The 16,648-nt window shown below is 45.9% G+C and overlaps 1 protein-coding gene across 7 annotated transcripts in view; it reads right to left on the reverse strand.

Annotated features, from left to right (window-relative positions):
* Nucleotides 1-16,648, reverse strand: part of TOM1L2 (target of myb1 like 2 membrane trafficking protein) — a 108,417-nt gene that overhangs the window by 10,702 nt on the left and 81,067 nt on the right. For 2 of the 7 annotated variants that reach the window (XM_089656739.1, XM_089656735.1), the window contains 2 exons: nucleotides 11,190-11,255; nucleotides 2,887-2,946 (listed from right to left, as the gene is read on the reverse strand). The exons of 2 other annotated variants lie outside the window; for them this stretch is intronic. In XM_089656739.1, coding sequence (XP_089512865.1) covers nucleotides 2,887-2,946; nucleotides 11,190-11,255 — 126 coding nt within the window. The remainder of the gene's footprint in view (nucleotides 1-2,886; nucleotides 2,947-11,189; nucleotides 11,256-16,648) is intronic. 3 more of the 7 variants (XM_089656740.1, XM_089656737.1, XM_089656736.1) reach the window with 2 other exon arrangements.

The following is a 16,648-nucleotide window of genomic DNA, read 5'->3' on the forward strand; positions in this document are numbered from 1 at the left end:
GATGAAGGAAGTTTGTTGTTCTTCTGAAAATGCGTTCTCTGATGGCTGAGGAAGGAAGTTTGTTCTTCCGAAAATGCGTTCTCTGATGGCTGAGGAAGGAAGTTTGTTCTTCCGAAAATGCGTTCCCTGATGGCTGATGAAGGAAGTTTGTTGTTCTTCCGAAAACGTGTTCCCTGATGGCTGAGGAAGGAAGTTTGTTCTTCCGAAAATGCGTTCTCTGATGGCTGAGAAAGGAAGTTTGTTGTTCTGAAAACACGTTCCCTGATGGCTGAGGAAGGAAGTTTGCTGTTCTTCCGAAAACGTGTTCCCTGATGGCTGACGAAGGAAGTTTGTTGTTCTTCTGAAAACACGTACCCTGATGGCTGACAAAGGAAGTTTGCTGTTCTTCTGAAAATGCGTTCCCTAGAGTCACACACATTCCCTCCCCCGGTGGTGTTACCAAGCTGCTCATCCTTTCCGGCACGACAGTCCTTTCCAGCTAAGCTTTGGTTTCAGCGATCCGCCGATCCACTGATTTGCTAGCGCGCACAGCAGGCGAAGCTCTTGCACTTTTTGCTACACTCTTGGCTTTGCATTCTGCTCTCTAAGGCGCCCTTCCTTTCTGCACCTCCAGTGGCTGATGGAGGAAGTTTGTTGTTCTTCCGAAAACGCGTTCCCTGATGACTGACGAAGGAAGTTTGTTGTTCTTCTGAGAATGCGTTCCCTGATGGCTGACGAAGGAAGTTTGTCATTCTTCTGAAAACGCGTTCCCTGATGGCTGACGAAGGAAGTTTGTCATTCTTCTGAAAACGCGTTCCCTGATGGCTGACAAAGGAAGTTTGCTGTTCTTCTGAAAACGCGTTCCCTGATGGCTGACAAAGGAAGTTTGCTGTTCTTCTGAAAACGCGTTCCCTGATGGCTGACAAAGGAAGTTTGCTGTTCTTACGAAAACGCGTTCCCTGATGACTTACGAAGGAAGTTTGCTGTTCTTCTAAAAATGCGTTCCCTAGAGTCACACACACTCACTCACTTCCCCGGTGGTGTTACCAAGCTGCTCACCCTTTCCTGCACGACAGTCCTTTCCAGCGAAGCTTTGGTTCCAGCGATCCACTGATTTGCTAGCGCGCACAGCGCCTGAAGCTTTTGCACTTTTTGCTACGCTCTTGGCTTTGCATCCCGCTCTCTAAGGCGCCCTTCCTCTCTGCACCTCCAGTGGCTGCCTCTCCATCCAGCTCCCAGCGGATCAAGCCATCCATCTGCCTGTGGCTATGGACTCCTGCCATAATGACATGCCTGCAAACACTTCACCCTTGTGAGTGCAATATTATGTGATTTTTATGATCTTTTTAATACATTGACATACTGCACTATATTGGTTTCTTTAACGCCTTTCTCCCCTTCCCCATTTATTCATTTCAGATATCGGTCTTCCCGCACCAGGTTGGAGTCGGCAGCCTAGTCCCATAGTGTTTGTGTACTGTATATATGTCTAGTTATACAGCCTTACCTCCGGGATTATGTTTATTCTCACATGTTACAGTAAGAAGAATTTGCTACATTGTATCACGTGTTTGCGTTTACGTTGTTACAAAGCTCAGTCAATGAGTAGCCGGCTTTGTTACTCAAACACCAGCAGTGACTTGTTTCACTGAATTCATTAACAGCACCTGATCTATGAACGAGCGCCACAGGCAATTTTCTTTTTTAGTCTCTCAGCAGAGGTCTGGCACACCCAATGCTGATCTAGAGCACCAAGAAGGAGCTTTACAGTCAGCAGCGATGCGTTTTGCAGATTGCAGAGATTTAAAGTGATTGTAAACATTCATTTTTTATTAAAATAGCAAGCATGTCACACTTACTTGCTCTGTGTAAGGGTTCTGCAAACAACATCCCCGATCCCCCTCTTTTCAGATCCCCTGCTGGAGCTCCTGGCTCCTCCCCCCCACTAAATGGGGGGGAGTGCCCCCATAGCAAGCGGCTTGCTATGGGGGCACTCATAAATGCTTGCTCCCAGGCTGACTCTGTGGCTTGGCCCTGCTACCTCCTCACTGGCAGTGATTGACAGCAGCAATAGCCAATGGCTCCTGCTGCTGTATCTGAGCCAATGAGGATGGAGAGTGCTGAGAGAGTCTCTGCCCTTGTGAACATTGCTGGATCGAGATTGGGCTCAGGCAAGTATAAGAGGGGGCTGGGGGGTGAGGGAGCTACATACTAAAGTTTTTTTATTTTTTTTTTGTACCTGAATGCATACAGACCCCTACAGAGGTCCTTCTCTGCAGCATGCTGGCAGAGGGACAGGCTTTTTTTTTTTTTTTTACTTGGGACTGTGGCTGCTTTCTAAAATAAACCTGCAAGACTTTGCACACCTTCTATTTAAAAAAAAGCAGAACTAAACCCTCCTATTCTTTACAGCCAAGGAAGCCATATTTGCTTCTGTTTGCTCTGTGGGTGCCATAGTGCTGCATATGTGATCAGTTATGATACCTAGATTGTAAGCTCCCAGGATCAGGGCCCTCCTAACCCTCCAATATTCTTGCTGTATTGTCTCCTGTTATATTATAAAGCGCTGAGCAAACTGTTGGCGCTATATAAATCCTGTATAATAACGACCATTGGATGGTTTAGCAATAGTAGGTTGAGAGTAAAAGCACTTCTAGCAGTTATTATTCGTGGCATGCCTTGTATGTAACGGTCTTGAGAAAACAAAATAAATGGGTTCTGAGAATTGTCCCAAAATTGCCAAGTGTATGGTCTCCATAAGGCAGAAAAAAATGAGCACCTTGCAACATCCTTACCTGAAATTTTACACAAAAATGAATACATTTATACACACCTAGGGACAGCACTAATTAAAAACGATTAATTGAGCGAATCTAGAAGACAGCATAGAACAGAGAAGAATCTCACCACATCTGTACCGAGCCATTCCTCTAGGTCATCCATGTCCGAGGCCTGCGCCACGGGAATCTGCGGCAAGCAGGTGTAGCCAAAACACATCCGCATGCATGAGGCGTGGTGGGACAGCCCAAAATAAAATGAAATTAAAAAAAAAAAAAAAAAAGTAAAAGAAAAAAAAAAAAGAAAAAGAAAAAAAAAAAAGCGGGATGCAAAAAACAAAACAATATGTGACAATGTAAAATGTGCTGGGGTTAAAACAAAACATATGGACAAAAAATGAAATCAAATTAGAGAAAGGCAGGAAGGGGTTAACAGCATGGTAATGTGAAATGAACAATGATGGGAAAAAGCAACGGACGCCGGAGTGGAAAATTAACCAAGAAGCGAACAAACATGGCACCCGTGTTACAATGGACTCGTTAGGAACAAACATGTTGGGGAAACATGGCTCTGTCCTGATTTGCTGTTCACTTGTGAGAGACAAGGGGGCCCAGAGACTGTAGTCACTATTATCTGTTTACCTTACAGCCAATGAGGTCCTGCCTTTCACTGATCTGAGGCTGTGGTGATTACTTTACTAGATACGGGGGGGGGGGGGGCCTCATCTGCATCCCCAGGGGGTCATACACAATATTCAGCATATGTAATGGTACAGAAGTAGTCAGACTACGACATTGGCACATGTATTAACTGGCTGAACAGAATTCTTTTAAATATATCTGAATACAGACTCGTCTTTTATAAGAGCATGAAGGGGGATTTTCTGACCCCCAAAATGCGTTGCCCGTTTTAGACTTTCCTGCCATGAACTGATTTTATCATTAAAAGATATTGGACTTTTGGACATTTATTTGGCACTCTAACTGGTCCCTCTACATCCCTGGTGCCCATCCTGCGGCCCTTTGATCCTCAGCAGTTTGTAGTGGGAACATTGATTGGGGTAGTAGGATTGATCTCTACTAGTCTCATGTAACATGTTCCCAGTTTCCTATTGTCTTCTGCAACGTATCCCCCGCCAGCAATGTATCCTGTCCACACTCTCTGACCCTCATTACCTCTATTAGGTCTGCAGTCTCTGACAGTCCTTGCATGCATTACATATGTTGAACATATGTGCGGCCCTTTGGTGATATCAAGGGCCGCATTTGAGGCCCCTTTTAGCTCAGAAATTGACAACCACTGCTCTCCACACTGACAGCTGACATACTGGAGGAGATGTTCAGAAGTTAGCGACGCACTTCAGGAATGGTTAGGAACTGCAGACATGTTGCAAGAGATGGTTAAGAGACTGGGGACTTGTCACATGAGACTGCTGCCACTGCCGCCCCTTTACTAATCAATGCCCCCGCTTCTGGCTGCTGGAGACCAATGAAGATGAAAAACGCCCCACTAGCTGTCCTACCCTTTTCTGTCCCTAAACACTTACCTAGCTCTATATCACCGCTCCAGCATGGCCTCTGATTGCCTGTTACAGCGGTCACATAATTGGAAACTGGTCCCGGCGGATACCATTCATCAGTGGGGACTGAGAGCTGTCCTTGACAGCTCAGTCTCTGTGATGGAAGTGTGCATTGAGCAAACTCTCAGCACAAAAACATCGACCGCCAAGTGACGCATATGTGCAGCGCGTGGCCATTAAAGCCCACCCTTTTGACACCCCACATATGTATCACGTGGGTGGCAACAAGTTAATCCATGACGGGCAGCACAGTGGCTAAATGGTTGGCACTTCCGCCTGGCAGTACTCGGGTCGTTGGTTCGTATCCCAACCATGGCACCACCTGCCTGGAGTTTGCATGTTCTCCCTGTGCCTGCGTGGGTTTCCTCTGGGTACCCCAGTTTCCTCCCACACTCCAAAGACATGCTGGTAGGTGAATTGGCTCCTGTCTAAATTGTCCCTAGTATGTGTATGTATGAATGTGAGTTAGGGACCTTAGATTGTACACCCCTTGAGGGTTAGGGACCTTAGATTGTACACCCCTTGAGGGTTAGGGACCTTAGATTGTACACCCCTTGAGGGTTAGGGACCTTAGATTGTACACCCCTTGAGGGTTAGGGACTGATGTGAATGTACAATAGATATGTAAAGTGCTGCGTAAATTGACAGCTCTATACAAGTACCTGAAATAAATAAATAAAATAAATAATGATGAATTGCTTGTTTGCGATTACTCATTACTTTATCGATTACAATTTCTTCCATGTATAAATGTATTTACTGCTCTATACAGTATATATCCCACGCTGGGAGCTCAGACAGTTTAGACTTCAGTACCGTGTTTTCCACAGGCGCCTTGATGTGGCTATACATGCATTTTGAAACATACAGTTTGCAACAAACCTCTGTTTTCAATCCAAAGGTTAGAAACCATTTATAGCCGGCTTTGTTGTGCCGGATGGGGAGTGACATCTACTAGGTAGAAGGGTGGAGCAGGTGGCGTGCTGGGGCCGTCATACCAGCACACTGGATTTTACAAGGTCCCATGGAACCTCACACGTGTCAGGGACTTTAGACAGGTGCGGGGGTCAGTAGGATCATGCGGCTTCCAGCAGCGTAAACACCAGCCATGTCACTGGGGGAATTTGATCTTGTACATAGACAAGGGATGTAATCAGTTCTACATTGCTTCCTGTGATAGCAGAGCTGCCACTGACGGCAGGATAACACTGCTTGGACTCGGCGCTTCATTAACCATTTGACCTCCAGAAGGTTTTACTCCCTCCTTCGTGACCAGAGCATTTTTGTTATTCAGCACTGTGCTACCTTAACTGGTAACTGCTCGGTCATGCAACACTGCACCCAAATGAAGTTTATTTCATTGTTTTTTCACACAAATAGAGCTTTCTTTTGGTGGTATTTGATGATCAGTTTTTTTTTTTCAATATAAACACGAAAAAAAAAAAAAGACTGAAAATGTGGGGAAAAACACAATATTTTCTACTTTCTGTTATAAAACATATCCAATAAAGAATTAAAAAAATCTAATTTCTTCATAAATGTAGGCCAAAATGTATTCTGCTACGTCTTTGGTAAAAAAAAAAAAAAAAAAGGGCCCAATAAAAGTATATATTTATTGGTTTGTGAGAAAAGGTATAGCATCTACAAATCATGGTATATATACACTGGAATGTACACAGCTATGATGCTAAACTGGTAATGGTGGTGATCAGCAACTTACAGTGGGACTGTGATAGTGTAACGGGCAATCTGGCACTAACAGACACTGGCTGGGAGGAACACTAACTGACCTCAATAGTGATACTAATACAGTGATCAGTGCTAATGTTATCACTGCACTAATGACACTGGCTGGGAAGGGGTTAACATCTAGGGGCAATCAATGGGCTAACTGTGTGCCTAACAATGTGTAATGTGTGTAATATGTGCTGCTTTTTCTTTACTATATGGCGGCTTTTTAGCCCTGCTTTGCAGGGAGAAGAAACAGCCAGATCGCTGTTCCCTATACACAGAGTTCTTTGCTTTGTAAACACACAACTCTGAGAGTGATTGTCCACCGCCGATCAGCTGACTTCAGCCAAAATCACTGGCTGAAAACAGCTGTGTCTAATCACAGCACGGGTCGGCAGGGGGCACACATGTGCGCGCACCCCTCAGACCTGGAAGCAGGCAGTCACATATATACATACCTGCCTGTGCCACCCTGCTGCAGTAAATGTAGAGCAGCGGGACGGCAAGTGGTTAAAGTGAAATTGAATTTGAAAAAGTTATGTTTTGCTATGTTCTAGGGAACATCTAGAATTGTTTAAATAATTGTTCACCTTTTGGACAAAAATAATAAATGCACATTTTTTTACAGGTAAAAAAAAGGTGCATTTATTATTTTTGTCCAAAGGAGCCTGGAAAGCATTGCACCAGAAATCAGTAGATCGCTAATGCCATGCAGGTCTCCTGCAGACCTGTTAGAATATCTGCTTACTGCACAGAGATGTACGGGGTGTAGGGGATGTACAGGGTGTAGGGGATGTATGAGGGTGTAGGGGATGTATGAGGGTGTAGGGGATGTATGAGGGTGTAGGGGGTGAAGGGGATGTACGTGATGTAGGGGATGTATGGGATGTAGGGGATGTACAGGGTGTAGTGGATGTATGAGGGTGTAGGGGATGTATGAGGGTGTAGGGGATGTATGAGGGTGTAGGGGGTGAAGGGGATGTATGGGGTGTAGGGGATGTATGGGGTGTAGGGGATGTACAGGATTGTACGGGGTGTAGGGGATGTATGAGGTGTAGGGGATGTATGAGGGTGTAGGGGATGTATGAGGATGTACGTGATGTAGGGGATGTATGGGGTGTAGGGGATGTGCGGGATGTATGGGGTGTAGGGGATGTACAGGATTGTACGGGGTGTAGGGGATGTATGGGGTGTAGGGGATGTAGGAGATGTATGGGGTGTAGGGGATCTAGGAGATGTATGGGGTGTAGGGGATGTAGGAGATGTATGGGGTGTAGGAGATGTACGGGGTGTAGGGGATGTATGGGGTGTAGGAGATGTATGGGGTGTACGGGGTGTAGGAGATGTATGGGGTGTAGGGGATGTATGGGGTGTAGGGGATGTATGGGGTGTAGGAGATGTATGGGGTGTAGGAGATGTATGGGGTGTAGGAGATGTATGGGGTGTAGGAGATGTATGGGGTGTAGGAGATGTATGGGGTGTAGGGGATGTATGCGCAAGCAGATATACTGACAGGAAGCTTCAGTGAACTATCACACCCCTCCACAGCACTGTAGTAGTTCACTAAAAACTACAAGCCATCAGCTGCCAAGGCTGTCAGGACTTGTGGGCACTCTTTCACAAAACACTGAATGAGTGACTCGGCCATGACAGTGGAGCCCCGCATGGCCATGCTGTTTTCAAATCCAACAGATAGTACGGGGAAACCTCCCCATATTATCTGTCAGAGGGAGGGGGAGCGGTGGGCGTAGCCTAAAAACGGGTGTAATGTGTAACATGTCTCAAAGGTGAACTTATCCTTCAATCATGCTGAAGCAGTAACCTTAAAGATTTACCTTTAGTGTGGAATAACCTCTGAAAATAGCAGTGTGCTTCCTCATTGGTAATGGTGCCTGGGCTCCCCTGTGGCTGCAGCCTCATAGCTGTATATCTGCAGTGTGAGATCATCTAAGGCACTGCTGCCTCTGACTGATAATCTAACTAGATTTGGAGTGAGATTTGCTGATGTCACTACTGTGCTGCCATTTGTTCTCCTTGCTGGATGCTCTGACATAGGGAAGCAAAGCCCTCAGTCTATCACGATGGTCCTCCCCCCACACACACAGATACAAGGCAGAACAAGGTATGGCAAGATCAGTTGCAGGGAGACCACAGGCAATATGGATGGCTAGTCACTTGTCCTCTCCTTGCCTTTTTCTTGGGCACAGCTTCCCAAGTTCAGTTCCTCCCAGTTCAGGGCTTGTTAACACCACATGTGCATTACAATGTATGTGATTTTTCCATTCTGCATTAGGCAGCCCATTTATGTTCAACATACAAAAAAACAAAAACAAAAAAACATTTGCAATATATTTTACAACCAAGAGAAATGTTCAGAGTCGGACTCGCAAGGGGAGCGTGGGAGTCGCAAGGGGAGCGTGGGAGTCGCAAGGGGAGAGTGGGACTCGCAAGGGGAGCGTGGGACTCGCAAGGGGAGCGTGGGACTTAACAAGCCCTGAACTGGGAGGAACTGAACTTGGGAATCTGTGCCCAAGAAAAAAGCAAGGGGAGCGTGGGACTCGCAAGGGGAGCGTGGGACTCGCAAGGGGAGCGTGGGACTCGCAAGGGGAGCGTGGGACTCGCAAGGGGAGCGTGGGACTCGCAAGGGGAGCGTGGGACTCGCAAGGGGAGCGTGGGACTCGCAAGGGGAGCGTGGGACTCGCAAGGGGAGCGTGGGACTCGCAAGGGGAGCGTGGGACTCGCAAGGGGAGCGTGGGACTCGCAAGGGGAGCGTGGGACTCGCAAGGGGAGAGTGGGACTCGCAAGGGGAGAGTCGGACTCGCAAGGGGAGCGTGGGACTTAACAAGCCCTGAACTGGGAGGAACTGAACTTGGGAAGCTATGCCCAAGAAAAAGGCAAGGGGAGAGTGGGACTCGCAAAGGGGAGAGTGGGACTCGCAAAGGGGAGAGTGGGACTCGCAAAGGGGAGAGTGGGACTCGCAAAGGGGAGAGTGGGACTCGCAAAGGGGAGAGTGGGACTCGCAAAGGGGAGAGTGGGACTCGCAAAGGGGAGAGTCGGACTCGCAAAGGGGAGAGTCGGACTCGCAAAGGGGAGAGTCGGACTCGCAAGGGGAGAGTCGGACTCGCAAGGGGAGAGTCGGACTCGCAAGGGGAGAATCGGACTGCAGCAGTGAGGAAGACACAGAGTGCAGTAGTCCGCCTCTGCTGCATGACGCTACATGGAAGGTAAGACTCTGATCACTTACCATTGTAATGTACAAGGAAGCTGCTGGAAAAGTTTTAGGCTAGGGTACAATTGGGCTTCAACTTATGAAAGCAGTTTTCAGAAGCAGGAAAGTGCATCAGGGAGGATTTGTGGTAAGAAGTATGTGCAGAACTTCCGCTGACACTTCTACACGGACAATGTGGCTAAAATGGCCACACACCTTCCTTGTCTGAACCAGGACTAAGGACGGGGATGGGAGGAAGGAGGGTTTGGGAAATAGGAAATGTTTGTTTTATTTGTTCTGATAAAAACATGTTCAATAAAAATGATATTCAGGACAAGCAGCACTGGTAGACAAAGCTGTGCTTCAGTACTCTGCTGTGTTGCTGCAAGTGCACTAATACAGCTACAATCCCCTTTGGGTTGGTTCATCCTGGGCAGTAAGATGCACTATACATTCAGGGGTGCCCTGTACTGTAAAAACACGGTGTAGCTTTAATATATTTAGTTTAAAATGGTTGTAAACCTCAGACATGAAATGTGAACAAAGCATATCCCTCTACAGTGTGTACCTGTCTCAGTCCAAAGCAGACATGAAATATGAACAAAGCATATCCCCCTATAGTGTGTACTTGTCTCAGTCCAGAGCAGACATGAAATGTGAACAAAGCATATCCTCCTATAGTGTGTACCTGTCTCAGTCCAGAGCAGACATGAAATATGAACAAAGTATATCCCCCTATAGTGTGTACTTGTCTCAATCCAGAGCACTAAGTGTCACTAAGCAGATTTTAACATGTGTGCAAAAAAATTAAGACATTGCCCCAGTAGACAAGTGATTAAAGCCTAGTGAAGTAAAGAAAATTGTCTCGTTATGAATAGGGCTCAGTATACAATCTAAAGGGTCAATCGATCTCTTAGAGTGTAAGCTCTAATGAGCATGGAGCTCTGATTCCCCTTGTACTGAATTGTATTGAAACTGCAATGTCTGCCTTCATGCTGTAAAGTGCTGCACAAACTGTTGGCGCCATATAAATCCTGTATAATAATAATAATATTTTTATGCCCCAAAGATCTATCTAGTTATATTACCAACAATGAAACAGTGATTTTCCTACACAAGTAAATCCTTTGCCGCCCCCTAAAGACTGACAGAAGGTACTGCACACCAATGATTTTGCATCACACAAAGTGCATTAACCCCTAGCGAGCGATTCGTTATGAGCAATGGTGCATTTAGGTTTTTTGCTGCTCTAGGCAACACAAAAATCAGACGCCCCCCCCCCCCTGGAGGAGAGAGCCTTACACTGTCCAACACCAGACCCCCTACCTTCCCCCACCCTGGAGGAGCCTGACACCGAGCAACAACAGACCCCCTAACCCCCTCCCCCGGAGAGCCTGACAGTGACCAACACCCCTGCCCCCTTTTTCCCACCCCAGAGAACGTTCCATTAACACACACCCCCCGGCATCAGAGAGAAACACTCACCTTCACAGCTCTGGACATCTCCGGGAACGAGAGTCTCAGGCTCTCCGTACAACATCAAGCAGCCCACAGCCTCTTTTGGATCCCACTTGGTTCCCATGCCGCATAGGTCCCTTTTTCCTGGGGGAGTGTGGCCCCCAGAAAAATGCCGCCCTAGGCAAATGCCTTGTTTGCCTTGTGGTAAATACACTCCTGGTTATGAGCATTGTAAGTAGCCATGTCATGATGTCACGTGTGTCAGCTTTTCTACACAAAGGTTATGGTGTAAAAATGTATTAGTGGAAGGCACAGACAGACAACGGGCTTTTTGCATTCCTGACCCTGTCTGCCTGTGTTGTTGGTCAGTAAAAATGCCACGGACGAGGAAGGAGTCAGATGGTTACAGGGGCAGGAAAGGGGGGGGGGTAACTAGACTCCTGGTATTCCGCTCACCATTCCTTGTGTAATGAGCCACTGGTCTATTGGCTCCAAGTTTGAGCTGCCAGCTCTCCCTCTCCTCTGGATGAAACCCAGACCGTTCCCAGCACAGAGAAGGAAAGGGACAGCAGAGAAACAGAGAGAGATTAAAAACATTAAATAGCTGCGCTGGAAGCCTCTAGAAGCAAGTGTGGCCAGATGAAACTAAAGAACTACAACTCCAAGCATGCCTAACCGGCTACGAGGCCCTATGGCTGTATGCCTTGATCGTCATTACAGTATTAAAATAGAAAGTTCACCAAAAATTGATATTTCAGTTAGTGGTGGTGGAGGGGTCATGGTGTGGTGGATCCATCCTGCATTGTATCAATGGTCCAGGCTGGTGGTGGTGGTGGTGTCATGGTGTGGTGGATCCATCCTGCATTGTATCAATGGTCCAGGCTGGTGGTGGTGGTGGTGTCATGGTGTGGTGGATCCATCCTGCATTGTATCAATGGTCCAGGCTGGTGGTGGTGGTGTCACGGTGTGGTAGATCCATCCTGCATTGTATCAATGGTCCAGGCTGGTGGTGGTGGTGTCATGGTGTGGGGAAGATTTTCTTGGCCCACTTTGGGACCCTTAGTACCAAATGAGCATCGTTTAAACCCCACGGCCTCCCTGAGTATTGTTGCTGACCATGTCCATCCCTGTCCATTGCGTCACGGCTGTCACATGATCCCTTAACCACACCCCACCCGCCCCGCCTCCCGGCGTCTGAAACTCTTAAAGGGCCGGGAGGCGCCGGCGGGAAGGGGTTAAGTATAGCTAAAGGCAAAACGTTTTCTTTAGTTTTGGATGGAGTGGAGAAGGATTAGAACCCCTGTCAGTGTTCACTGCTGTGTGTGTGAAGGAGATTCCGCCTCTCTATTTGTCCTGTTTACAGCTATCATTGAAAGTGAAAGTAAAAGAAAATACCAAATTGTGGGTTGTCCTCAGAAAAGTAATAGAGGGGAAATCTTTCAACTAGTTTTAGTGACCTGGGGCGGTCCCCCTTAATTTGCAGGGATTTCCTTTCACTTCCTGTTTGGCTATGGGACAGGAAGTGAAGGGAAATCTCTGCAATGGGGATGGACATGGGTTATACCCTCCCTTACTCTATCCAGAATGGAAAAAAAAAATGTTTTGCCTATACAGGCGTACCTCGGTTTACGAAACACCTCGGTTAACGTAATTTTTGGTTTACGAATGAAAATCCATTGAAAATAATGGCTCGGTTTACGAATTTTGTTCGCAATACAAAGCAAGTTTCCCCAAGATGCATTGCGCCTGGGAGGTTTATAGCACCGCCCCCGTGCTTGCTGGAGTCTGTGGGTAGCACGCGGCATCGAGTGTGGAGGGGTTTTGCAATGCATTCCTATGGGAAACTGCGTTTTGGTTTACAAAACTGTTTGCAATACGAAACGTCCCGGAGAACGCATTAATTTCGTAAACCGAGATACCAATGTAGTTCTACTTCAAAAGAAATCTCTAGTCGCAGCGTATACTTTCATTGTGCGACATCAGCACTGTAATAACAATACAAACAATTTAATATAAGTTTACTTGAGAAATCTATGAGCGCTGCCTCTCTGCTGGCCATCTCTTTCCACAACTTTCTGAATTTCCAGCATTCTTTGCAGCTTCTTCTCCATTTCTAAGGGCTACACATCCCATGGTACCTTGCTGTCTGCAAGCAGTGATTGCTGTACTGACTCCGCCTCCTGACACTCCTCCTCTCAGTACCTCTGTGGTTCAGAAGGCAGGCTCTGTGAAATGTGTGACACAGCAGTGCCTACTTACAGGGCATAGTGACTACGTGTCACAGAATTCCAGGAAGGAAATGTGTGGGATCTTCACAAAGTAATCTATTCAGATTAAGAGGAGTAGGCTAGAAATGATTTTACATTTTGATGATAATCCCAGTGGGTTGTAAAGGTAAAAGTTCACCTACTACCTCTGAGAACATACTTGGCCAAACTCTTAAAAAAGAACTCCGGTCAAAATTTTAATTTTCCCATGGGGCGTTGCCTGCACTGCACGGGTTAACTGCTCATTTTTGTCTAGGAGATTGCATGGCAGAGATATACTCCACCGATCTTTCGAGTGCAAGACTGGTCCCCGCCACTCCTATCTCCCTGCATGCTAGCAGATCTTGTGAATGGACTGGTCCTGACGTCATCATGCCCATAGACCGGCTCTGGATGTGAGGATAGCAGGAATAGTCCACTGCTGGACCTGGGGGTACGCCGTTTTCGGGGTACGTACAGATATACCTTGTGCCCCTGGACAAAACGAACAGTTAATCTATGCAGTGCAGGCACAGCCCCACTGCATGGAAAAATAAGAATTTTGCCCAGAGTTCTGCTTTAAGCAGACCATAGATTACTTGATTTTCTTTCCTTCCACCACAGAAGGAAAGAAAATCGCTTAATTCCCCATCAACACAGTCAGTATGGATGGGGGGAGTGTCTCCCGCCGCATTATAGAATTTTGCCAGTAGGGGGAGCACAGGAAGGCCAGCAGAATACGATCACTGCTAGTGGCTGTAGCCGCTGGCAGTAATCGCATGTAGAAACATCCGACAGGCTGGTTGTACCCAAGCCGATCGATGGATCGACATGGGTACAATCAGCCTGCTCATGCATGGATCAAAATTCAGCCAGTCCCCGCTAAACATCCTGAATTTCGATCCATGTAAAAGACACTGAGTGTGAGAAATGTTCTCAGAGGTAATAGGTAGACTGCTGAACTACAGCACTGCCTGTGTGAAAACGGAAGATCTGATCATTTATCATTACCTGTATATATCAAAAAGACTCATTTTGACTTTGTACCTTAACTCACAGGGCAGCTAGAAAACAACAAACCTTTAGGCCCCATTCACACCCGAGGGACTTGTAGCTCGAAGCTTCAAAACACTTGAGAAAAAAAAAATCAATTATTCTCCATGGAGATAGTTCATATCCCCACTCCAAGTCGCTTGAAGCCAAACACCTGAAGCTCAAACAAGGCCTGGAGCTTTTTTTGTCGTACAAATCGGGCAGATATGCGCATTTTTAATTCCATAGAAATTAATAGTGCGAGTGGCATGTCTTTGGAATGTTTTTCTGCTCAAACTAAAAATTTTTAAAATAATAATAATAATAATAAAAAAATGTAATAAACGTTAAATAAATAAAATAAATACACAAATAAATAAAAATTATAAATATGTAATAATAAATATCCTAACAAAAAAAATAGATAAATTAATAAATAATAATAATAATAATAATAATAATAAATAAAAACCCTAACGAAAAAAAAAAGACAATAAATAAAATATTAACCCTTAACCCAAACTCTGACCCCAACACCTAACCCCTATCTCTAACTCCCAACCCTGATACCTAACCCCTAACCCTAAATGTAAGCCCTAATCCCCCTATTTCCCCCCCCCCCAAAAAAAATGACTAAAAATTAAAAAAAAGCTGATGAAAAAAAAAAAAAAAAAAAAAAAAGCTGAAAACCTAGCAGCAAATGATGAAACAGATGATATTTTTCTCCGTTGGCTCTTAAAAAAATGGCAAAAGCTTACAAACACTTTAAAAAACGCTGTACAAAAACGTGCATACAAACGTGTGACAAAACGCCTGAAAAAACGCGACGTTCGGGTGTGAATGTAGCCTTAGAATCAAATGTCTGACAAATTTTGCATAGTATGGACCTGCTGGACTGCCTATAGCAGCCTTTACCAACCTTTTAACACAAAGGAATCCTTGAAATAACTTTCAGTTGTCAAGGAACCCCTAAAAATAATTACTGTATTCACAGCTCAGGGTACATTAGTGTGATGGTCATTGGGAAGAATGCTCCTTACACTTGTGGTCATTGGGAAGAATGCTCCTTACACTTGTGGTCATTGGGAAGAATGCTCCTTACACTTGTGGTCATTGGGAAGAATGCTCATTACACTTGTGGTCATTGGGAAGAATGCTCCTTATACATGTGGTCATTGGGAAGAATGCTCATTACACTTGTGGTCATTGGGAAGAATGCTCATTACACTTGTGGTCATTGGGAAGAATGCTCATTACACTTGTGGTCATTGGGAAGAATGCTCCTTACACTTGTGGTCATTGGGAAGAATGCTCATTACACTTGTGGTCATTGGGAATAATTACCTCCTTACACTTGTGGTCATTGGGAAGAATGCTCCTTACACTTGTGGTCATTGGGAAGAATGCTCATTACACTTGTGGTCATTGGGAATAATTACCTCCTTACACTTGTGGTCATTGGGAAGAATGCTCCTTACACTTGTGGTCATTGGGAAGAATTACCTCCTTACACTTGTGGTCATTGGGAAGAATGCTCCTTACACTTGTGGTCATTGGGAAGAATTACCTCCTTACACTTGTGGTCAGTGGGAAGAATGCTCCTTACACTTGTGGTCATTGGGAAGAATGCTCCTTACAGATAGCTAAAAAGATTATTCTCGTCAGTGGGAACTTATCTGAGAGGCAGAAGCTGCTCATTTGTTAGGGAACCCCTAGAAACCTCTGGAGGAACCCTGGTTGAGAAAGGCTGGCCTAGAAGATCACCATTTATATCTCCAGGTCATGGCAACTATGTCAATGTATCCTGATATTCACCTCCACATAAGTCAATCAATTGTTTATAATCACCTCCTGAGATTTTGTAGCTGTACCTACGAGATACTCACCCTAGGTTCACATCTGTGCGGGTGGTGCCGTTGTGGAACCGTATGAAAATTCATGCACCTGCACCACCCGCACAGAGGATTGCGGACCCGCGGGCGGGTGCCATTAGTTCGCCCGCACTGGAAAACGCAACCGTACTGGGAACCGAGGTTGCCGTGCGGGTTGCGTTTTCCAAAGAAATGCAAGGACTCCCATGCTGCGTGTCACGGGCATGGGAGTCCATTCAAATGAATGGGCTTTCGTGCCTGTGCAAAAACGTGGCCCGCACGGCCGCATAGATGTGAACCGGGGGTCATGTAATACAATTTACCATCTCCTTCCCCATTCTTACCATACCACCCATCCCCCATCCAACATATCCAGGTGAATTTTACGCAATTCACTGATGATAGTAGATGGTCCCAAGGAATCCTACTGGTTGCTATATTTCTACCCATCTTGAACCTTATGTAATTTTCCACGTGTATATACAGTGCATTCATCAAGTATTCAGACCCCTTCACTTTTTTCAATTTTGTTACGTTGAAGCCCGATACTATGAGTTTAAAGCTTTTGCAGACTCCAGCGTGCTTTCATGTGTTTTTCACGGAGGAGATGCTTCTGTCTAGCCACTGTGCCATAAAGCCCAGCTCGGTGGAGGGCTGCAGCGATGGTTGTCTTTCTGGAACTTCGTCCCATCTCCACGCAGGATCTCTGGAGCTCAGTCAAAGTGACCATCGAGTTCTTTGTCATTTCCCTTACTAAGGCCCTTCT

The sequence above is a fragment of the Staurois parvus genome, unplaced genomic scaffold (assembly GCF_062004578.1).
Source record: "Staurois parvus isolate SC_StPar_1 unplaced genomic scaffold, SC_StPar_1.0 ptg000931l, whole genome shotgun sequence".
Lineage (NCBI taxonomy): Eukaryota > Metazoa > Chordata > Amphibia > Anura > Ranidae > Staurois > Staurois parvus.